General features: G+C 39.4%; 1 protein-coding gene across 12 annotated transcripts in view; it reads left to right on the forward strand.

The window, feature by feature from the left end:
- Nucleotides 1-23,944, forward strand: part of DDHD1 (DDHD domain containing 1) — an 88,017-nt gene that overhangs the window by 10,237 nt on the left and 53,836 nt on the right. For 7 of the 12 annotated variants that reach the window (XM_080668717.1, XM_080668714.1, XM_080668710.1 and 4 more), the window contains exons 2-3: nucleotides 16,481-16,654; nucleotides 17,237-17,257. In XM_080668717.1, coding sequence (XP_080524843.1) covers nucleotides 16,481-16,654; nucleotides 17,237-17,257 — 195 coding nt within the window. The remainder of the gene's footprint in view (nucleotides 1-16,480; nucleotides 16,655-17,236; nucleotides 17,258-23,944) is intronic. The other 5 variants (XM_080668715.1, XM_080668716.1, XM_080668718.1 and 2 more) reach the window with 1 other exon arrangement.

Raw genomic sequence — 23,944 nt, forward strand, 5'->3', positions numbered from 1 at the left:
AAACTCTTCAGCCTCTGAATTATCTCCCCTGGGTTCCCTTGCTGTAGAATGGCATCCTATCGACCAGTAGTTTGCAGACTTCATTGAGCCTAACAGTCAAGTGCAATATTGTTGAAAATGTAGATTCTCAGATCATCTCAGGATATTACCACATTCAAGAGATCTGAACCTAGAGCCTGAGAATCTTCCTCTTTAATAGGTATCCCAAGTAATTCTGATTGCACGGGTTTATAGACCTTACATTAATAACATTGTCATTAATTCTGCCAGTCTAAGTGTCTCAAAGCTGCTTCACCTCTGTTCTTTTACCTACCTATTTCTGCTCTGTCCTTCCAATTTAAAACTTCTATATCCTTTTAATGAAACAATGCCTTTATCATTTTAAAATGTTCCCATTGTCTTTGGTTTATTTCTTGTATTAAAGTCTATTGCTGCTTTAATGGGTTGTAGGATAGAAGCAGTTGTTAAACTTGTACCTCAAAACTCTTTGCTGCTGCCTCTTTTTGTTGGCATAATACCTATGGTGTACCAAATGAATTGCTGCATTTAACTTCTCATGTTTCCTAGTGTCCACCTTTCTTTTTCTCTTATTTCTTACACCTCATTGTAAAAAACAGACTCTTTAAGGATCCTTGTTTTCACATCAAAGTCTTTTACTGATATCACCAGGAAGTAAATCTGCATTAACCTGCCAGTCACAGTGTGTCTATAGTGAGTTCCTCTGCAGGTCTTAGCTTATATTTAGTTTTTTATTTTCTGAGCATGCTTCTCCTGTTGTTGAAGTGTGAGATTTTCATTTTGGAAGAGATATCAGGGGGAAAGGGAGTTTAGTTAAGCCAAATGGATGAGAATTCTAGAAGGCTAGTTTTCATATAGCCAGATTTAACCATTGAATTTGGTTTTAGAAACTTTAAAAGATATTATGTAAGTTAGAATAATACCATAATTTGGAATAGGATCTTATAGTTTACAAAGTGCTTTCACATACATTATTTTACTAATTCCTAGTATAACCCTGGAGTGAGATAGAATATCCTCATGTTACATACAGTTTATCAGATGATAAACTGAGTCTCAGAGAGGTTAAGGGATAGAACTGGAATTAGAGACTATGCCTTCTGAGTCCTTAGCCAGTTTCCTTTCTCCTATATCCATGTATGAACTCACAATTTATACCACCTGAGCAGATGTGAAGGTTATATGCCAACAATACCTAATATCCTGGATTATTTTGTAACCTATGTAAGAACTGCCTGCTTTTACTGCTTAATCCACCCTAGATGATGATTTTCTAAGTATATTGCTCAAATAAGGTTCTTGTGACTTTAGTCTTAGGAATAAATGTTTTTCTCAGCTTCTTTTTGCATGTGTTTAAGTTTTTGCTTTTATGTTTGCTGACAATCTGAATTTATTTTTTAAAATTAACCCTGTCTCCAGCTATAAACAACTGAACTACATGTTTATTTTTTATTATTGACTAGAGGCCCAATGCATGAAATTTGTGCAAGAGTAGGCCTTCCTTCTCCTGGCTGCCGGCACCGGCTTCTCTCCGGCACCTGTGACCCGGGCTTCCCTTGCAGCCCCGGCTTCGTCTGGAAGGTCCTCCGGTCTAATTAGCATATTACACTTTTATTATTATAGATTTTTAGAGAGGGGGGAAGGGAGAGAGAGACATTGATTTGTTGTTCTACTTATTTTGCCTTCATCAATTGCTGCTTACTAGTATATGTGACTTGACTAGAGATCAAAGTCTTAGCATATTGGAATGATGCTCTAACTAACTGAGCTACCCAGCCAGCCAGGGCACTGACATTCTGAATTTTAACTACGTAAATCTTTTTCTCCTTTTACTACCCTGTTCCTCTCTTTTACAAAAGATGTTTGTTTTTCTATAACTTTATTCCATAAATATTCATCTATACTAAGAAAGAAGGGAGTGAACTACCTTGAGTTTACAAAAAGCTTTCCGGAGAAATTTATGCTTGATTTGGGTATTAAAGAAGGGTGTTATTGGCAGAGAGAATGGTATGTTTAAAAGTCATAAAGGAGGACTCATGCATTCAGCAGACTCCAGAGATTCTGTTTGGCAGGAGCATTGGGAATATGGTAGAAAAAGGTAGAAGGAGGAACTGGATAGGTAGAGTCTAGATAAGAACAGGCCTTAAATTTTCATACTGAAAATTTAATTTTATCCTATGAGAATGAGACATTGGAAAGTATGATATGAGGAAATTACTTGGTCAGATTACATATTGAGATTTTTTGGCAATAGTGTGGAACTTAATTGGGAAGCTGGAAAAGTGATATCATCATCAGGGAGGAGACTAGTTAAGGAGTTTTTGAAGGATTGCAAGTGAGAAACAGTGAAGGTCTAGGGCAGTACTCTGAATGGTTACTGGAGTGGTGGAGGTAGATGTTAAGGAAGTAGAATATGTACACTATCAGTGCAGTATGAATAAGTGGAAGGGTAATCCAGGTTATTGCTATAATGTTTTTAACTTGGGTTATGGAGGTTTCCTACCCAGGTTCACCTTAGGGAAGGTGAGGAAAGATAAATAATAGTTTATTCTGACATATTGCATTTAAGGTGCCTATTACATATCCAGCTACAGAAGCATCTAGTGGGTTTTTTCAAATATGGGTCTGAGCTCAGAAGGAAACAGTGCTAAAATTAAAGATGCAAACATCCTCATAATTTAAGCCAATGGGCCCTAAAATGGTGTATACAAACACTCTGTTGAAGGCATCACAATGAAAATGTTTGAATTTATATTTACTTTTTGTTTCATTCTTTCAAATTTTTATTTCTGTGTGTTTTATACTGTATAAAACATTTTAGAACAGTAATCCACATGCATAATTTATATGTATATATGTGAGAATGTACTCAAAATATTTTTGGAGATTACTAATTTAAATTGAATAGTCACTTCTGAGGATTTGCTTTATAATAATAACCTGGAGAATTTCATTTCTGAACCCTATCTTCAGAGACTGATTTATTGTATATAGCAAGGAGGGAGTCAGAGGTTCCTGACTGCACTGAGCCCCAGTTCTGACTGCACTGAACCCCACTTCCAGGCGAGCCCCTGGGGACCCACGCTCTTGTGGGGGAAGTCTGGACTCTCGGGCGGAGACTCGGGAGCCGGGGAAGGCAGAGGTCTGAAGGTGCGCGCGTGCACGCAAGGGCAAGGCTGACAGGAAGCCAAGACTGTCTGCTCCGCCCTGAGACTCCACCCCATCCAAGCTGAGCACAGAGGCTATTGCAATTTGGCAAGTCTAATCCTATAAGGCTGTCTCCAGCACCGAACTTCTCCCAGCATAGACACAGCTGATCCTTACAGCCAACTGGCCTGGAGGTCAATTCCTCCCAGTGATACCAACAACAATCAAGACTTAATTACAACAAGGCTGTACACACAGTCCACAAAGGGGTGCACCAAGAGTGTCCACCTCAGGTTAACTGGGGAGGCCGGCCCACTGGGCCATATAGGAAACCTAGCACACAAATCTTCCCTACCAACTCAGGGAAATAGTGAAAATGCAGCGTCAAAGAAACAGATCACAAACGAAAGAAATGGAGGAAAACAAATGACTGGATATAGAATTCAAAACCACGGTTATAAGGCTTTTCAAGAATATCCTAGAAAAGGCCGATAAATATAATGAGACCCTCGAAGATATGAAAAAGGACCAACTATAAATTAAACATATACTGACTGAAATAAAAAATATTATGCAGAGACCCAAAAACAGACTAGAGGAACACAAGAATCAAGTCAAAGAATTGAAATACAAAGAAGCAAAAAACACTCAACCGAAAAAGCAAAAAGAAAAAAAAAATCCAAAAAGTTGAAGATAGTGTAAAAAGCATCTGGGACAACTTCAAGCGTACCAACATCAGAATTATGGGGGTGCCAGAAGAAGAGAGAGAGCAAGATACTGAAAACCTATCTGAAGAAATAATGACAGAAAACTTTCCCCACCTGGTGAAAGAAATAGACTTACAAGTCCAGGAAGCACACAGAACCCCAAACAAAAGGAATCCAAAGAGGACCACACCAAGACACATCATAATTAAAATGCCAAGGGCAAAAGACAAAGAGAGAATATTAAAAGCAGCAAGAGAAAAACAGTTAATTACCTACAAGGGAGCACCCATACGACTGTCAGCTGATTTCTCAATAGAAACTATGCAGGCCAGACGGGAGTGGCAAGAAATTTTCAGTGTGATGAATAGCAAGAACCTACAACCAAGATTACTCTACCCAGCAAAGCTATCATTCAGAATTGAAGGGCAGATAAAGAGCTTCACAGATAAGAAAAAGCTAAAGGAGTTCATCACCACCAAACCAGTATTATATGAAATGCTGAAAGGTATTCTTTAAGAAGAGGAAGAAGAAAAAAGTAAAGATAAAAATTATGAACAACAAATACATATCTATCAACAAGTGAACCTAAAAATCAAGTGAATTAAAAACCTGAGGAACAGAATAATCTGGTGAATATAATAGAATCAGGGGCATAGAAAGGGAGTGGACTGATAATTCTCAGGGGGAAAGGGGTATGGAGGGGTTCAGGAAGAGACTGGACAAAAATCATACACCTATGGATGAGGACAGTGGTGGGGAGGTAAGGGCAGAAGGTGGGGTGGGAACCGGGTGGAGGGGAGCTATGGGGGGAAAAAGGAGAAACAATTGTAATAATCTGAATAAAGATTTATTAAAAAAAATAATAAACCATCAGAAACGGCTATTCAAAAAAAATCCATCTTTTAATTTCATTCAAGTGATTCTGATAAGCTTGAGAATCACAGATTAAAACTGGAAAATATGGAGAGTATAGAATGAGAAGGTAGGAGAAGATAAGATAGACAGGTCTGAATGACAAACTGCTTATTCTAAAAGTTCCAACTATGTTAATTCATTTTTTACTTTAATAATCTGATAGAATGTCCATAGTCAGTATTGCACTGAATATCTCCACTAAGCTAAAATTAACATTAAAAATTCAAAAATCTGTGTTAAGATTATATACTCCATTTTTGGCACAGGTTTCTCTCCCTGATATGCAGCATTTTTTGACTAGCTAGGTACCTAGAGAGAACTTTTTTCCTAAGCATGTAAAGTTCTGCACTGCCTAGAACCACCAAAATATTAAACTCCCAAGGGTAAGGACCAAAAGGCCTCTGATTTAATCCCATTTTCCATTTTGAAATGTAGAAATTGCTAACAACATGTAAAATCTGCCTTCTGTGAATTACAGTTTGAGAAAAGGATGAAAATGTAATGTGAATGTCTGCAAGGATATATGTTAAAGCCTAAGCGACCATTACAGCCGAACGACTGGAATGACAGGTCGACCAGTCGCTATGACACGCACTGACCAACAGGGGGCAGATGCTCAACACAGGAGCTGCCCCCTGGTGGTCAGTGTGCTCCCACAGCCAACTTCCCACGGTCCCTCCCCCTTTCCCTCCCCCCAACTGGTCCTTCCCCCAGCCAGTACCTCCCCCTGGCCGGCCAACCTCCCACAGTCCCTCCTCCTGTCCCTCCCCCCGGCTGGCAGGCTCCAATTGGCCCAGCCCCGATGGGGACTGGGCGAGAAGGCCCCAATTGGCCCTGATTGCCAGCCAGGCCTATGGACTCCACCTGTGCACGAATTCGTGCACCAGGCCTCTAGTTATGTAATAAAAACTCTTTGAGGACTGTTACGGGCAGAATTGTGTCTTTAACAAAGTCATCTATTAAAGGCCTTACTACCACTAACTTAGCATGTGACTGTATTTGGAGATAGGGCCTTTAAAGAGTTGATTAAGTTTAAATGAGGCCATTTGGGTATGCCACAGTTTGTTTTCCTCTTTGGACACTTAGGTTGTTTGCATTTTTTTGCTATTATAAACATTTCTATAATAAAAATTTTTATATGCATCTTCTTGTCCAAATGTTCCAGAATTCCTCTAGAGTATATACCTTGACCAGAATCGAATCCAGGACCCTTCAGTCTTCAGGCCGATGCTCTGTCCACTAAGCCAAACTGCCTAGGGCTATTCTTTTGTTTTCTGTTATAACAATGCCGAGGTATATATCTTTGTGTACCATACCTTTAGACATTTTTGCAAGATGTCTATATTTCTAGAATTACTCTGTAAAAAGATACCAGTGTTTTCGGTTTTAAAAGGTGTTTCTAATCCAGAGTTTCTCAACCTCAGCACTGTTGACATTTGGGGTCAGATAATTTATTGTTGCTAAGCAGGGTGGCATGGAGTGGAGGGAGCTGTTCTGGGCATTGTAGGATGTTTACCAACATCTGTGGCCTAGATGCCAGTAGCACTACCACCACCACCACCCAAGTTGTGACAATCAAAAATGCCTTTGAACATTGCCAAATGTCCCCTGGAAGACAAAATTGTGCGGAGTTGAGAACCTCTACATTAGCCCTTCTCTCTTTTCCTCTTTCCATACAATAGGGTCAGTCTGGCATGGGGTTGAGTAAAGAGGTATCCATATGAGAAGCAGCCTAGCATGGGATATTGGAGGTCTAGTTGGGTAAGGAGGGCAGCCACAAGGGATGATGGCTTATTGTGGGATGTCAGAGCTCAAGTGGGGTTAAAAGTATATATAGGCATGAGGGCAGCCTAGCATGGGGTATTCTGAGCCTGAGCCAGGATGAAAAGGTATCTCTGTTGGAGAGGTAGGGCAATCTTCTCCAGTCTAAAATAGAGAGTTCTTTATTTATATGACTGATAGGCCCAGTTAGGGTGGTTTTGCAGAATTAGAGCTTGGTCCCTATAGAGATCCATTATTGACTTGATGATTGAATATCTATTTCAGCATATAATTAAGGATTTGCTGGCTGATGCCTCTATTAATTACAATTGTTTTAATGGTAGAAGTTGCTAGATCAGGAACATAGCTCACAGCCATGTGATGCTCACCTCTGGCAAGTACCTTAACCATAAAAATAATCCCATCTGTGTAGCTGACTCTTACAAACATAATGCTAAGCCAAAGAAGCTAAATTAAAAAGTAAATACCATATGATTCTATTATATAAATTATTAAAAAGTAAAACTAATCGGTGGTGCTAAAGTTAGGATTATGCTTACCCTTGGTGAGGGTTGAAGGGAGATGTGAGAAGGGGTCTTCTGAGGTGTTGATAACGTTCTCTTTCTTTTTTTTTTTTTTTTAAATAAATCTCTATTGTTCAGATTATTACAGGTGTTCCTCTTTTTTCCCCCCATAGCTCCCCTCCACCTGATTCCCCACCCCACCCCATGCCCTTACCCCCCGCCACTGTCTTCATCCATAGGTGTAAGCTTTTTGTCCAATCTCTTTCCGCACCCCTCACACCCCCTCCCCCCTGAGAATTGTCAGTCCACTCCCTTTCTATGTCCCTGATTCTATTATATTCACCAGTCCATTATGTTCTTCAGATTTTTTATTCACTTGATTTTTAGATTCACTTGTTGGTAGGTATGTATTTGATGTCATTTTGTTGTTCATAATTTTTATCTTTACCTTTTTCTTCTTCTTCCTCTTCTTAAAGAACACCTTTCAGCATTTCATGTAATCCTGGTTTGGTGGTGATGAACTCCTTTAGCTTTTTCTTGTCTGTGAAGCTCTTTATCTGACCTTCAACTCTGAATGATAGCTTTGCTGGGTAGAGTAATCTTGGTTGTAGGTTCTTGCTGTTCATCACTTTGAATATTTCTTGCCACTCCCTTCTGGCCTGCATAGTTTCTGCCGAGAAATCAGCTGACAGTCGTATGGGTGCTCCCTTGTAGGTAACTAACCGTTTTTCTCTTGCTGCTTTCAAGATTCTCTCTTTGTCTTTTGCCCTTGGCATTTTAATTATGATGTGTCTTGGTGTGGTCCTCTTTGGATTCCTCTTGTATGGGGTTCTGTGTGCTTCCTGAACTTGTAAGTCTATTTCTCTCACCAGGTAGGGAAAGTTTTCTGTCATTATTTCTTCTAATAGGTTTTTAATATTTTGCTCTCTTCTTCTGGCACCCCAAAAATTCGGATGTTGGCACACTTAAAGTTGTCCCAGAGGCTCCTTACACTATCTTCATATTTTTGGATTTTTTCTTTTTGTTTTTCTAGTTGGGTGTTTTTTGTTTCCTCATATTTCAGATCTTTGGTTTGATTCTTGGGGTACGTTGATCTACAGTTGAGTTTCTGTATATTCTTTATTTCAGAGAGTGTATGCTTAATTTCTGACTGGTCCTTTTCCATTTTTTTTGGCATTCTCATTAAGGTCCTTGAAGGTTTCACTAAGCTCCTTGGAGGTCTCATCAAGTTTCTCGGCGGTTTTTAGAAGATTCTTGAGTAACCTTATAAATGTGGTTCTGAACTCTATGTCGTCCATTAGTTTGCTTTCCTCCATTTCTCTCATTCGTGACATGTTTCTTTGTCTCCGCATTTTGCTGCTTCCCTGTGTTGATGGAGTGGCTTTGTGTGGTAGGTGACCTATAGGGGCCAGTAGCTCAGCCTCCCCAATCACCTGAGGTGGACGCCTTTGGTACACCCCTTTGTGTGCTGAGTGCAAAGTCTTGGTGTAGTTAAGCCTTGATTGCTGTTGGTACACTGGGAGGAATTGACCTCCAGGCCAATTGGCTGTGAGGACCCGCTGTGTCTATAATGGAAGAACTGCTGTGCTGGAGACACGCATATGGTGCAGGACTTGTTTCAGTGGGGCTTTGGTGCTCATTGAGTCTGCCTCTTGAATGTGTCACTTATGGATGTGAGGAGTTGAAATCTGGTGTCTCACACTGACCACTAGGTACACTGGCTTCTGGATCTCCAATGGGATTCAGGTCAGCTACTGTCTGAGGCCACCCAGCAGGCACTACAGCAAGAACTACAGTTTTCTCCTCTTTGCTTGGGGTTTGGAGGTTTTGGAGCTGTCTGACCTGGGCTGCAAGTTTGCTATGTTAAGCTGCAATAGGGCAGACCATTCATATGCTAAAGCCGCTGCTTGGAGCTTGGGTGGGTTTGTAGGTTGTGCGGGGCGGGGTCTCAGGGCGTGACTAGGCTAGGGCGTGGCAAACAGCGATGGCTGCCAGAAGCCTGCTCTGCGTCTCTGATTGTGTCCCCGTGTCCCGGGCCCCAGCACAGTAAACAATTATTCCTGCGCGCAGCCCTGCAAGCAAGCCTCCCTCACTTTCCGACCCCACAGCAGACAGTCCGGCAGACAGTCCAGCTTCTCCCCATAGGAGTTTGGGTCCCCCGCGTCTCCCCAGAAACTGGAGTTCGGAGTAATCGGGAGCTTATCTCCCTTCGGGTTGAAAACAGCTGCGCTCCCGATTTGCGCGCCCGCGTACCTCAGCTTTTCCGCACTTGTGCACCCCTCGATGCTGTTTGCTCTTTCCTTCTAGTTGTAGAACTTTCACTCAGCCAGCTTTCCCGTGGTTCTGGGTGATAGACGTTTTGTCTTTTAGTTGTAGTTTTGAAATTGTTGTGCGAGGCAGCAGTTTAGGTGTTCACCTACGCTGCCATCTTGGATCCTTCAATGTTCTCTTTCTTGATCTAGGTATAGTTAACTAGTAAAAAGCCATTGAGCTGTATGCTATGATTTGTATTATTTTCTTTATTGTTATTCTTTAACAAAATGTTCACCACCTCAAAATTCCATTTTTTTATTCTTGGAAAATAGTCAAATTCTTTCCTCTGAATCAGATAATTATCAGAAAATAGAATGTGACACACCCTGCAGTATAAACCAACTTAAACAGATAGGTGGCAAGCACCACTCAACCTGAGGAAGGCCCAATTTGGAGCACTAATGAAAGTGCTCAGTCTACCAAACCAGTGGGGTAATGCACAATAATGAGATGTATCTTGTTCAGCAACATTCAACATCCCTTTCTTGAAATCATACTTTATGATAGGTACTTATCTTTTGAAAATATTGCACCTATATCCAAGGATCCACTGAAGTAAAGAAGACAAAACAGAATACAAAAAGACCACACGTACACACACACAAACATATACATGCATACAAATACACACACTGGTAGATAATGTGCATAATTAATTCATTGGAATCACAGAAAAGGGACCACTGTGATGAAAGGCTTCCTGAAGAAAAATGTAAAAGTTAGCTAAGTGAAGAAAATGGGGAAGAACATCCCAGCTAGAAGGAGTAGTGCGTGCAGGATACAGAAGTACAACTCAGCATAACACATTCAGAGAACTGTCCTCAACATGGAAGCACAGGAGCCATCAGCATCATCTTTTATGTCCCTAGAGCCTGCTCTAGTGCCTGGTTCATGGTAGACATTCAGATATTAGTTAGATGAAAAAATACCTAAAGTAGCATCAGTGTGTAAAGAGGTATTCCAAGGAAAAATCATAAAGAGCTTATAAATCAGAGTTTATCTGGAGTGTAGTGAGGAACCATAAAATAATATAAGTATTAGGATAACATGACTTGTTGTATTTTAGAAAGGTTCTCTGACAACTCTAGAAAATATGAACTGAGTGTCTAAAGGGAAGAAACTAAGGGGAATCTGTATGTATATGTATGTGCATGTACTTTTACATACATATGCTTGTGAGCAGGTATTTGGTAGTGGTGGTGAGAATTGAAGCTAAGGATATAAGTTTAGATGGAAAGTTTCTGAAATAAAACAGGTAGAAATGATAAGAGTGTGAACTCAGGCATTGACTGTAGGCCTGATGAGTAAGGGATGAGGGTGATTTAGGAGATACAATAAACAGCACTTGGTGTCCATTTGAGGAGGAGGCATCTTGGATGACTCCAGATTACTTTCTTGAGTGACTGGCTGAATATTAGTCATATCATTCGCTCTGATAGGGGATACAGGTGGAGTAGCAGGTTTGTGTTCTGTTCTGGAGAGGGGGGCAAAGAAAGGCTTTAGGGACTGTGAAAAACAGGAGAGGATATCAGAGATTAAAATGAAGTTCAAACAGAATTACCCTCAGAAAGAAAACTTCCCCCACCCAACTGGCAAAATATGAACACAGGCTTGGGACTTAGTGATTCATAGCAGCAGCTGGAGGGAAGGTGTATGAAAGTGAGAGGGACCAGAAGTAGCAGTATTAGGAAAACATTCCTTCTGGGGGAGAAGATAGAGAAAGTAAGGTGCCTGTTGGAGCCATGGCAGTGAGAGGAAAGAAGGAAGGAGAAAATTAGGGTCTTAGGGAAATGAAAGAGAAACAAGGCACACGAATTCCATACCCACCCACCCACTACCACCACGACATCATCCATTAAAGCTTCTGCTCTTACTAACCTGCAGAAGCAGACACTCTTGAAGTCTATCCATAAAATGCTCAGGAAGAAAAATAAATCAAACATCATACAAAGCTACTTTAAGAGGAATACAGAAAATGTGAGTTAATGCATTTTCACTGATAAAAATTCTTCCCTCAAAAGAAAACACAAAACAAAGAGAAACTAAATTATAACACTCCAACCAAATAAAATGTCCTCAAACTTGTGGACATACTAATAGAGGTATTAATGTAAGGGCATTGATGAAAGGAAGGAAAACAACCAAAAGAATGAACATGAGATACAGAGAGAAGCAAAAAGTATCAGAGAGAAAGGGGGTGAAATGCAGTAAAGGCAAAGGAAGACCTAAAGTACTGATAGAGCCCCTGAAGAAGAAAAAGAAATCAATAGATCAGAACAAATTTTTAAACCATAATTGGGAAACTTTTCAGAAATTAGAGAAAAATGGAAATCTACAGATTAAAAGGGCCTACCCTGAACGGATTGATCCGGAACAGTGAACTCTGAGTCATAAATTATTAGATTTTAAAGACTAGTGAAACTATTAAAGTTTAAAGACAATTTTTTTCTGGGTCTCCAAGGGGGGAAAAAGACTGTATTGCCAATTTTTAAAAAGTAGAATGTGTATCATACTCTGAAAAACAATATACAAAGGAAGGCTACATACAATAGCATTTTTTTAAAAAAACAAGGAAACAAAGTCCAAGCTAGCCAACCTGTCCTTCAAGTATCAATTTTGAACATGAAAGAATTTAGGAAATATTTAATGAGAATTTAATATATTTCATTATAAATCCAAGACTAAAACAGTGGTGGTAACATGGATATAATTGTTATATGTTCCAACAAAGTAGGAAGAATAAAACTAAAAATAAATGGAAAAGTAAAATAAAATAATTCCCTAGTGCATAAGTAATATGTGGGAATTAGGGGATACCACTTACAGGGGCCAGATGATAAAAAGTTAAGTAAGCAGAAGAGAGATTTAGAAAACTCTAAAATACATATCATGTACTCATACATACGCAAAGGCAACCACTAAAACAAAAAAGGCAAAAAATAGCAACTAGAGAAAGAAAAAGGATAAATATGAATAATAAAAATGGTAATTATAGAGTTTAAACATATCAATCATCAATAAGCTTAACTCACCTATTAAAAGAAAAATTGTCAAATGGCTTTATAAAGCAAAACCCAGTCCTATGCCGTATACAGGAGACACATCTAAAGCACAGTGATTTAAAAGGATAAAAATAAAGGGATGTGCCAAAAAAAAAAAAAAATCACAGGCAAACTGGAATAGTCTGAAAGCAGAGGTTGCCATCTCCAGTCAAAGAAGAAACTAGGCAAAAAAATTGTTAGATACAACAGAGTGTACTTTTTAAAAAATCATTACCCAAGGATATGTTTATTGATTTGAGAAAGAGAGAGAGTCATCAATATGAGAATGGAACATCAACTGGTTGCCTCCTGTACATGCCCTGACTGAATCAAACGTGAAACCTGTGCCCTGATTGGGAATCAAACTCATGTTCGGTTTAAGGGACGACACTCCAACCAACTGAGCCACATCAGCCAGGCCAGAGTATACTTTTCAACGTTAAAAGCCATAATTCTCAATGAAGTTGTAATATTTTTGAGTACCTTATGTACCAAATAATACAACAAACACATTAACATAGCAAAATTGCTATACTAGAATACAATTAATCCTTAACCCAGGGGTTAGGGGTGCTGACCCCCACACATTAAAAAAATCCATGTACTATAATGTTTGACTCCTCCAAAGTTTAACAGTAATAGCCTACTGTTGATCAGAATCCTTACTGATAACATAAACAGTTGATTAACACATATTTTCTATTTCATGTATATTATATATTTGTGTTCGTACATTAAATAGCTAAAGAAAAAGTTTGTTTGTTTGTTTGTGTGTTTTTCCTGATTTTCTGTTTCTTCAGTCTCTATGCGGTCTTCACTTTCAGTCCTCGGGTGTCAGGGTTCTCTCCTGCGAATTTTCCATTGATTATTCAGGAAGTTTTTCTGTATTTTAGTTGTAATACCAGTTTGTTCCTGGGAGCATGTCCATGCAGCATCCACTTACTCTGCCACCATTTTTTTCAAGAAAAAGTTTTTTAAAACTATGCCCAGCTGGTGTTGCTCAGTGATTGAGCGTCAACCCGGGAACCAAGAGGGCAGTGGTTCAATTCCCGGTCAGGGCACAGGCCTGGGTTGCGGGCTCAATCCCCAGTCCAGGCTATGCAGGAAGCAGCCGATTGATGACATTTCTCTCTCATCAGTGTTTCCATTTATCCCTTTCCCTTCCTCTCTAAAAATCAATAAAGCATGTATATTTTTTAAATTATGTGTGTAAGTGGGCCCTCGCAGTTCAAACCCATGTTGTTTGAGGGTCAACCGTATAGCACAATGCAAGAAGAAATAGAAACACATAATGGATTTTGAATATATCACAGTACAAGTCTGGTACAATAAGATGTTTCAGGGCCATCTAGTTAATTTCCCATCCTACACCTGAAATTAGCCATTTCTTCAAGGATTCTTGGTTTCTTTTAGTGGGAAATGATATTTAGAGATCACAGTCTTTATGTTGGGTGTACTCACTTATCCTGGATTGGTCTTTGTTTCTCGGCCTTATCAAGTGGGCAAAGCTTAGGATAATTTTAAAAGAGAGAATGCATCATTAGTTCATGGTGACATTTCTAATTGAAATTTAAAATTATAGTTTTTATTTCTTTGACTTTTATATTGTATCTTTTCTCTTGTGCAAAAGAATCTTGATTTCTGATTATATTAACAAAGTTAATTTAGTTATCGTAACCTACAGTTTTAAATTAACAATACCAATATTATAAAATTATTAACAATTATAAAGTGTAGGTACTGTAAAAGTTTTAACATATGTTTGCATTTTTTATCCATGACAAATACCTAATATATATGTACAAATTACTGTTTGAAATAATTTATTTGAAATAATTTCTATACATGTGATTAAACCATCAACTCACAACTTAAGTTCATTTGTTTCATTTTGCTTTTTATTTTTAGGGCTTTGTTATTTCCATTTTATTTTTGCTCTATTTTTATTTATTTTTGTTTTTTAACAAATCTTTATTGTTAAGATTATTACAATTGTTCCTCTTTTCCCCCCATAGCTCCCCTCCACCTGGTTCCCACTCCACCCTCTGCCCTTCCCCCCCACTGTCCTCATCCACAGGTGTACGATTTTTGTCCAGTCTCTTTCCGTACCCCCCACACCCTTTCCCCCCCGAGAATTGTCAGTCCACTCCCTTTCTATGCCCCTGATTCTATTATATTCACCAGTTTATTCTGTTCGTCAGATTTTTTATTCACTTGTTGATAGATATGTATTTGTTGTTCATAATTTTTATCTTTACCTTTTTCTTCTTCTTCCTCTTCTTAAAAAATACCTTTCAGCATTTCATATAATACTGGCTTGGTGGTGATGAACTCCTTTAGCTTTTTCTTATCTGTGAAGCTCTTTATCTGCCCTTCAATTCTGAATGATAGCTTTGCTGGGTAGAGTAATCTTGGTTGTAGGTTCTTGCTTTTCATCACTTTGAATACGACTTGCCACTCCCGTCTGGCCTGCACAGTTTCTGTTGAGAAATCAGCTGACAATCGTATGGGTGCTCCCTTGTAGGTAACTAACTGTTTTTCTCTTGCTGCTTTTAATATTCTCTCTTTGTCTTTTGCTCTTGGCATTTTAATTATGATGTGTCTTGGTGTGGTCCTCTTTGGATTCCTTTTGTCTGGGGTTCTGTGCGCTTCCTGGACTTGTAAGTCTATTTCTTTCACCAGGTGGGGGAAGTTTTCTGTCATTATTTCTTCAAATAGGTTTTCAGTATCTTGCTCGCTCTCTTCTTCTGGCACCCCCATAATTCATAATTATTTTAAAAAATTGAGGCACTTACTAAAATTAAAGTTTTCAGTTATTCAGTAATTCTGCGAGTCTATAACCTACACAGTAGCTCTAGAAAGTGCACACACGTTATTACTAAACTACTTCTGGGAGTTTTTGTTTTGTTTTGATATATTTTCAGAGAGGAAAGGAGAGGGAGAGAGAGATAGAAACATCAATGATGAGAGAGAATCATTGATCAGCTGCCTCCTGCACACCCCCTCCTGGAGACTAAACCTGAAATACCAGTGCCCTGTTGAGAAATCGAACCATGACCTCCTGGTTCATAGATCGACACTTAACCACTGAACCACACCAGCCAGACTACCTCTGGGAATTTTATAGCAATAATAGGCCCGGTGCATTGAAATTCATGCACTGGAGGGGGTGTTCCTCAGCCCGCCCTGCCCCCGGGAGCCCTCAGGAGCTGGAGGCAACCTGGCAATCAGGGGAAGGTGACACCCCCATCACACCTCAGCTGCTGCCACTGCTGGCAGCGCAAGCCTCAGCCGGCCCTGGTTACCTGAGCCTCGGGTGGTCCTGGGCGGCTGGGCAGCCGCCATCAGAGGCTTGCCTGTGCTTCGGGCCAGCCCTGCGCGGCTGGGGGGCTGAGGGCGGGGTTGGCCGCACCGTGCGCCTGCCCTCCAGCCCCCCCCCCCCCCCGTGGGGCCTAGGGGACTGGGCGCTTCCATCTTATGGCTATGGGTGCTGCCATCTTTGTGACAGCGTGATAGTCAATTTGCATATTCCCTCTTTATTAGATAGGATTCTTAAACCCCTTAGCCTCCTAATTTGGTTACTCAGGACCTCAGTTATATAGATAACTGCTCATCTACCTTTCCAATACCAAAGTAACTTTTATATTTAATGAAAATGAAGTTATATGCTGAAAAAATTATATTTTGACTTAAAATCTGAAATTTAAAACTTTAGTCATGGCCCTGACTGGTTTGGCTCAGTGGATAGAGCGTCGGCCAGCGGACTGAAGGGTCCGGGGTTCGATTCCGGTTAAGGGCATGTACTTGGGTTGCAGGCACATCCCCAGTGGGAGGTGTGCTGGAGGCAGCTGATCGATGTTTCTTTCTCATCGATGTTTCTAACTATCCTCTCGCTTTCCTCTCTGTAAGAAATCAATAAAATATATTAAAAAAAAAAACTTTAGTCATGAAAGTCTGTTTTAGCAGTAGCAAAACATAAAATTGTAATTCTGTTAGGAATTTATGGGAATTTAGAGGATCTTATAATGTATAATTCTGTGATTTCTCTTTTTAGAGGCTGATAAAATACCAGTAATGCGTGGACAGTGGTTTATTGATGGTACTTGGCAGCCTCTAGAAGAAGAAGAAAGTAATTTAATTGAGCAAGAACATCTCAGCTGTTTTAGAGGTCAGCAGATACAAGAAAGTTTTGATACGGATGTGTCAAAATCCATAGATGGAAAAGATGGTAAGACCAATTAATACATTTAATACATTATAAAAATGAAGTAAGTTGTTGATAAAGTTTAGAGTTGTTTTTAATTTTGACATAGTAATTTAGGAGTATTCAAATTTATAAAACTTCTCATTATTTTAAACATTTGATAGTTATTTTAAAACTTAAAATGTCTATAAATTTCTGAACTATCTCAATTTCTATTTTACTTAATGTGTATGTTCAATGGCATGACATGATTTACTATAAATGACAAGTTGTCATAATGTGCTCTCTAAATTCATTCTTTTCAGTAGTTTTTAGTTATTAAAGGAAATTGAACTTATAAAAAGATCCCTTGTCATTATATCAAAAGAGCAGTTTTATTAATATTAATTTATTTTGTGTATCTCTTAGATGTCTCCATATTGATAACCAGCTTTTTAAAAACAATCTACTCCTTACATTTCCTTATTCAGCATTTGAATATGTTTGCAGTAGTTTAAAATAATTATATAATAGCCAAGATTACTATGTTTTGTTATGTCTAATATTGAGTAAAATTCAAAATATGTGATACATTTAAAAATACTTCTATTGTTCCATTTACTGCAGGCAGTGGGATCAACTATTCTGGTGAGTATAACAGTATAGGTGGATTAGAATTTGTAGATTCCTCTCTCTTTTTTTAAGTGTTTCTTCATCCATGCTTGCCTTTATTTGGGAGGTTTCTTGGCAAGCCCTGTTAAATCTGGTAAATTAAGTGATTCTTTTCCTTCCCTTCTTAAACATCTCCAAAGCAGAATATTGATCAAGTAATTCACTGAATGCAGTTTGGAAGAAATGAATGTCATTGGAAATAATTGTTTATAGTTTATATAACATAATTAATGGCAAAACAATAAGCTTTAAATTGGCTTATTTTTTTCTTACAAGTAGTAAGAAACATCTCAAGTCTTTTCTCTGTCATACTCTTTACTTTTATCTCTCCCTAAACACACACACAGGCATGGCAACTATAATTTAGCTTATACAAAATTAAATCTCTTTTGTATCTAGTTGATTAAAAGTTTACATAATTGAGGAAAGTTGTGGCTTCTGAATAAATTGGTAATTAAATCTAACAAGTCCTATCTAATATAAGAGTAATATGCAAATTGACCATCACTCCAACACACAAGATGGCTGCCCCCATGTGGTCAAAGATCCTGCCCCCATGTGGACACAAGATGGCCACCACAAGATGGCCAGCAGGGGAGGGCAGTTGGGGGTGACCAGGCCAGCAGGGGAGGGCAGTTTGGGGAACCAGGCCTGCAGGGAAGGACAGTTTGGGGGGACTCAGGCCTGCAGAGAGGACAGTTGGGGGGGACCCAGGCCTTCAGGGGAGGGCAGTTGGAGAGGTACCAGGCCTGCAGGGGAGGACAGTTGGGGGGTACCAGGCCTGCAGGGGAGGGCAGTTGGAGGTGACCGTGCCTACAAGGGAGGGCATTTAGGAACAATCGGGCCGGCAGGGGAGCAGTTAGGCATTGATCAGGCTTGCAGGGGAGTGGTTAGGGCAGGGGTGGGCAAACTTTTTGACTTGAGGGCCACAATGGGTTCTTAAACTGGACCGGAGGGCTGGAACAAAAGCATGGATGGAGTGTTTGTGTGAACTAATATAAATTCAAAGTAAAGGAGCAGAGGGGAGAGCAAGAGAACCCTCCGCTCTTTCGGCTCCGCGGGCCGGATAGAACAGCCGAACGGGCCGGATCCAGCCCGCGGGCCATAGTTTGCCCACGGCTGGGTTAGGGGGTGATCAGGCTGGCAGGCAGAAGTGGTTAGGGGCAATCAGACAGGCAGGCAAAGTGAGAGGTTGGGAGCCAGCAGTCCTGGATTGTGAGGGGGATGTCCGACTGCCTGTTTAGCCCCGATCCCAATGGGATTGGGCCTAAACAGGCAGTCATACATCCCTCAAGGGGTCCCAGATTGGAGGGGGTGCAGGCCGGGCTGAGGGAAACCGCCCCTCCACCCCGTGCACAAATTTCATGCACCGGGCTTCTAGTGTATATAATAATAGTTGTCTATTATGTGCTAGATAACATACTCTAAAAATTTTTAGATATCATTTCTCTAATCTGCAGAGTCAAATATGTACTTATTTCAGTGTAAAATCCAACGTCAATGTTTGTAATTTTTTTATTGATTTGAGAGAGAAGGGAAGGGGAAGAGAGAAGAGACATCAATATGAGAGAGAAACATCAGTTATCTGCCTCCCTTAGGTGCCCCCACTGTACTTGCAACCCAGGTATGTGCCCTGACCAGGAATCAAACCCACCACCTTTTGGTGTAAAGGACGATGCTCCAACCAACTAACCCATGTCAGTATATAAAGAGCAGTTCAGTGTCTACAGAGCAAGCTCTATGTACATTCCTGCAGATTGCTGTAGAGACAATACTTCCCCAGTTGTAGCACAAATAGTAAATTTTACATATCTGTGATCTTTTATTAGTGCCTGAAGTATTTTGTAACCTCTCATCACCACTACCAAAATAAACACAAAAGCCTACTTTATAGTATTTGAAGAACTGACCTTTATATCATTTCATTGCTATTGGAGAAGGCTGAATTCTGGATTTTTCCCTTTCTATTAATTCTCCTTAAGTCTTGCCTTAATTAACCCAGTGTAGCCACCCAAATTCTTTACTATTAGTGTACAGTAGGTCCTCGGGTTACGTGGGAGATCCGTTCCTAGGGCGCGATGTAATGTGATTTTCGCCGTAAGTCGGAACCCACCTACATAAGCACCTACGTCACTCACATGGAGCACATACACAGCAGTAATGAAGTGAAACAGTAAAAAAAATTTTAAAAGAAAGATAACAATTCCTGACCTTTACTTGTGGTAAATAAATAATAAAAAACATAAAAGCACATATGTACATACGTCGAAATGACGGAACTTTTTTTTTTTTTTTTTATAAACAAATGGGAGATGGCGAGGTAACCACAAAATAACGTACGTTGAGTCTGACGTAACCCGAGGACTCTCTGTATGAAAAATAAGCCAAAACCGGTTTGGCTCAGTGGATAGAGCGTCGGCCTGCGGGCTGGAGGGGTCCCAGGTTCGATTCCAGTCAAGGGCATGTACCTTGGTTGCAGGCACATCCCTAGTGGGAGGTGTGCAGGAGGCAGCTGATCGATGTTTCTCTCTCATCGATGTTTCTAACTCTCTATCCCTCTCCCTTCCTCTCCGTAAAATATCAATAAAATATATTTTAAAAAAAATAAACCCCCAAATCCTAAGAGCTTAGAGGAGAAAAAGTGTGGTGTGAATAATAAAAATATAAGTAGATTGTTTCTCTTTCTCAATCTGTTTTCAAAACATTTTTGTTCCACTTGCTAATTCATCCTGTGCAAGTTCATCAGTTCTGTTTTATCTCTAGATCCCATGTACTTGGAATCTTGTTTCTATTACAGTAAAAATTAGAATTTCATGTGCCCTCTATATTTCTACTCCCTATTAAAATGTTAAATATAGTCCTCGCCAGTATGGCTCAGTTGGTTAAGCATGGTTCCCTGCACCGAAGGGTCACCAGCTTGATTCCTAGTCAGGGCACATACCCAGATTGTGGAACCCAGTAGGTGTGCTTGCAGGAGGCAACTGATTAATCCTTTCTCCCTCCCTTCCTCCCTCCCTCCCTCCCTTCCTCCCTCCCTCCCTTCCTTCCTTCCTTCCTTCCTTCCTTCCTTCCTTCCTTCCTTCCTTCCATCCTTCCTTCCTCTTTCTCTCTTATCTCTCTCCCTCTCCCTTTCCTTCTCTCCCTCTTTCCCTTTCTCTCTCCCTCTCCCCCACCCACCTCTCCCTCTCCTTTTCTCTTTCTAAAACCAACAAAAAAAAAATTTTTTTTAAAAAAAGGTTAAATGTAGCAGGATACTTCCCTTTTCTTCACAGTACCCTAATATGAGCCAATCATATAAATAAGTCTGATAAAGAACATAGTTTATTTGTGTGAGTAGATTTTCATTATGCCTTTGCGTGTATATATTGATTCTAGAGTATCAGTATAGGATATTATAATAATATTTTTTACTAGCTTTAAGGATATACCAAGTACACTGAGTGGTAAAATTTTAGTTAGTAATAACAGGAAATTGTTAAACTGTTAAAACACTTTTGCATTGTAATCTTCCAAAATGATGATTCTTTGAAGTTCATTAGAAGAAAACTTTCTTTTTTAAAATATACTATGGCATATCAGCAAAATATCAGCATATTTTATTATTAACAAAGACTAGTGACCCAGTGCATGAAATTTGTGCACATTAAAAGGGGATTAATTAGAGGAAATAATTTAATATTGCTATTTGCCCTTTCTCTATAATAGAAGTGTCAGAGATGGAAGAAAATTAGTAAAATGTATATGTTAAACCTTCCTCCTTTCAGAGTCTGGGGCTCACCATGGGACCCAGAGTCAAGTCCCCGCCCACCCACATACACCTCAAAATCGCGTGAGACCCAGACCTGGCTGCCCCCCACCCCCCCGCATTGGGCTAGATCCAGACCCGGCCAGTCCCACCCTTGTCAAGCCCTGCGGGGCAGGGGGCGTAGCCTCAGGTCCCCTGGCCCGGTGCCAGGATGGGGGGCGTTGCCTGAGGCTCCCCAGCCCAAACCAGGGTGGGGGCCGTGCCTTGAGGTCCTCTGTCAAGCCCCGCCAGGTGGGGGAACGGCCTGAGATCCCCTATCAAGCCCCATGGGGGTGGGGGAGGGGGTAGCCTCAGGTCCCTGCTGACTTGGCCTCAGCTGTGGGTGCAGCCATCTTTGCGACAGAGTGATGGTCAATTAGCATATTCCCTCTTTATTAGATAGGATTATAAATTCAATTCAGTATATATGCTGTTGTCTTAAATTTCCAACCATTTTATTGGTTATTCGGTATTATGTAAAACATTTATGTGTTAAGATGTGACATTTGACTTTGAAGATTATGGAAAATTTGGTAGTACATTTGAAAATTATCATTGGTCTTAAGGAAAAAACATTTGCTGTCCAAAGAGATACCTTTGTTGGAAAAATAACTCAAATTTACCACAACTACAAAGATAAAATATTACAAACTTTTATTTTGCTTCTTACCACCAGGCTTCTAAAATTTCATATTTCATTAATTTGAGGGGGGAAAATACCTTTTCCACCTAAATTTTCTCATATATATGTGATAAAGCCTGGCTCTTCATATTTTCAGGAGAGTTTGAATGCTTTCATGTGCACATAATACTGTGTGCTAGGCACTTTTCTGAAAGAAATAGGGTTTCTAGAATCTCAAGGGTATTAAGCCTTTTGGGAAGGAAAAGCTTACAGATCAGAACAGTTACAATGAGTAAGTACAAGATAACACAGTAGATAGTGACTATTATACACTCTGAAAAGAGATTTGGAATAAAGAGAGTTGTTGATTACAGTGCAATGGAGTTGTTCAGGTGAGGCTTTCTGGGGAAAAAATCCCATTTAATAATTGAAAGCATTTTAAAATATAGTATTTAGCAACTCTTATTAAGTTCTATGGGGAATTGCTAAGAAACTAAACAGAATTCTTGCCTTGAAAGACATTAAACTAAAATAATACTTTTTCTTTCTGATTTTATCTGTATTTTGGTTAGGGTAACTATTGCCACAAGTATATTGGATATGTTTAGTATTTTCTCCCTGTTAATTTTCCTACTAATTTCAAAGTAAGCATGGAATTAAATAGATTGTGCATAACTCTTTTAGCACACAAAGATTTGTGATTTACTTTCATCTAAATTATTGTTTTTTGAGAGTTGAAATAAAAACACTGTTCTTATCACACCACTTCCTAGGCTAGGAGACATTTATCTAGAAGCCAAACAAATGAAAGTCTAAATTTCAATGGGGATGAATAATACAAAGAAAATCAGGCCTTCAAAACAATCTTGTAAATACTGCAACCTAGTACTAGATTAGTATCTTATTCATTTTATAATACATCAATATAAAGCAGGAATCAGCAAAAAATAGCCAGTTGAACTAAAATAGTTAGTCCTGCACCTCACTGTGGTCAAAAAATGCATAACCTCAATCTATTTGTGAAAAAATAAACTCAAATTGAGAGATATTCTGCAAAATACCTCTTCAAAAATGTCAAGGTCATAATTAACTAGTTGGAAGGAATCCTTTCACAATGTATATCTTCACCACAATGTATACTTTAAATATTTCCTCAATGATACCTTGAAACTGAAATATTTTTAAAATGTCCAAGTCATGAAAGACAAAAAATTAAGGAATTTGTCACAGGTTAGAGAAGATTAAGAAAACGTGACAACAAAATACACCATGGTGCCTGGATTGGGCCCTAGAGCAGAAAAGGACATTAGTAAAGAAACTGGAGACATCTGAATAAAGTCTCTATTTTAGTTGATAGTATGGTACTGACGTTAATGTCTTAGTTTCACAATTGTTCTATAGCTACACTAACATTAGGGGAAGCTGTACTACTTTTGCAACTTTTCTATGTCTAAAATTATTCCATAATAAAAAGGTATAAAAAAAACGTTTTTAAAGCCCTAGCCAGTTTGGCTCCGTGGATAGAGAACATCAGCCTACGGACTGAAGGATCCCAGGTTCAGTCCAGTCAAGAGTACATACCTCAGTTGCAGGCTTGATCCCCAGCCCTGATCGGGCAACCAATTGACATGTCTCTCTAATACCGATGTTTCCCTCTCTCTGTCTCACCCTTCCTTCTACTCTCTCTAAAAATCAATGGAAAAATATCCTCTGATGAGAATTAACAAAAAAAGAAGAAGAAGAAGAGATAGATAGTAGAGGGATTAAAATAAGATAATAAAAAGCATTTAATTAAACCCCCACACACAAATAAAGAAAAGCAAAACAAAAACAGGAAAGGAGGAACAAAATACAGATGGAACAAAGAAAAAATAAATGGGAAATGATGGATCTAAATTTACCCATATCGATAACTATAGTAAATACATATCAGTGAGCTAACAATCCAATTAAAAGGCAGAGATTGACAGATTAGTTAGGAATGCAGGACCCAACTATATGCTGTCTACACGATTCACATTATTAATATAATGTCGCAGATGGGTTGAAAGTTTAAAAGTGGACTTTTTACTGTTCAAACTAATTTGGAGCGCTATGACAGTACAGCTGTTGGTGGATCTGTAAGGATTTACAACATTTAACATTTGGCATGTAAAGTTGTACTCATTTCTATCACTGTTGCTGGATAGGGATATCCCAAACATCAGTATAGAATTTCAAAAGTCGAAAAGACTGGGACAGGAGAGGAGAAGGGAAG

Source organism: Plecotus auritus, assembly GCF_963455305.1.
Source record: "Plecotus auritus genome assembly, chromosome: 1".
NCBI lineage: Eukaryota > Metazoa > Chordata > Mammalia > Chiroptera > Vespertilionidae > Plecotus > Plecotus auritus.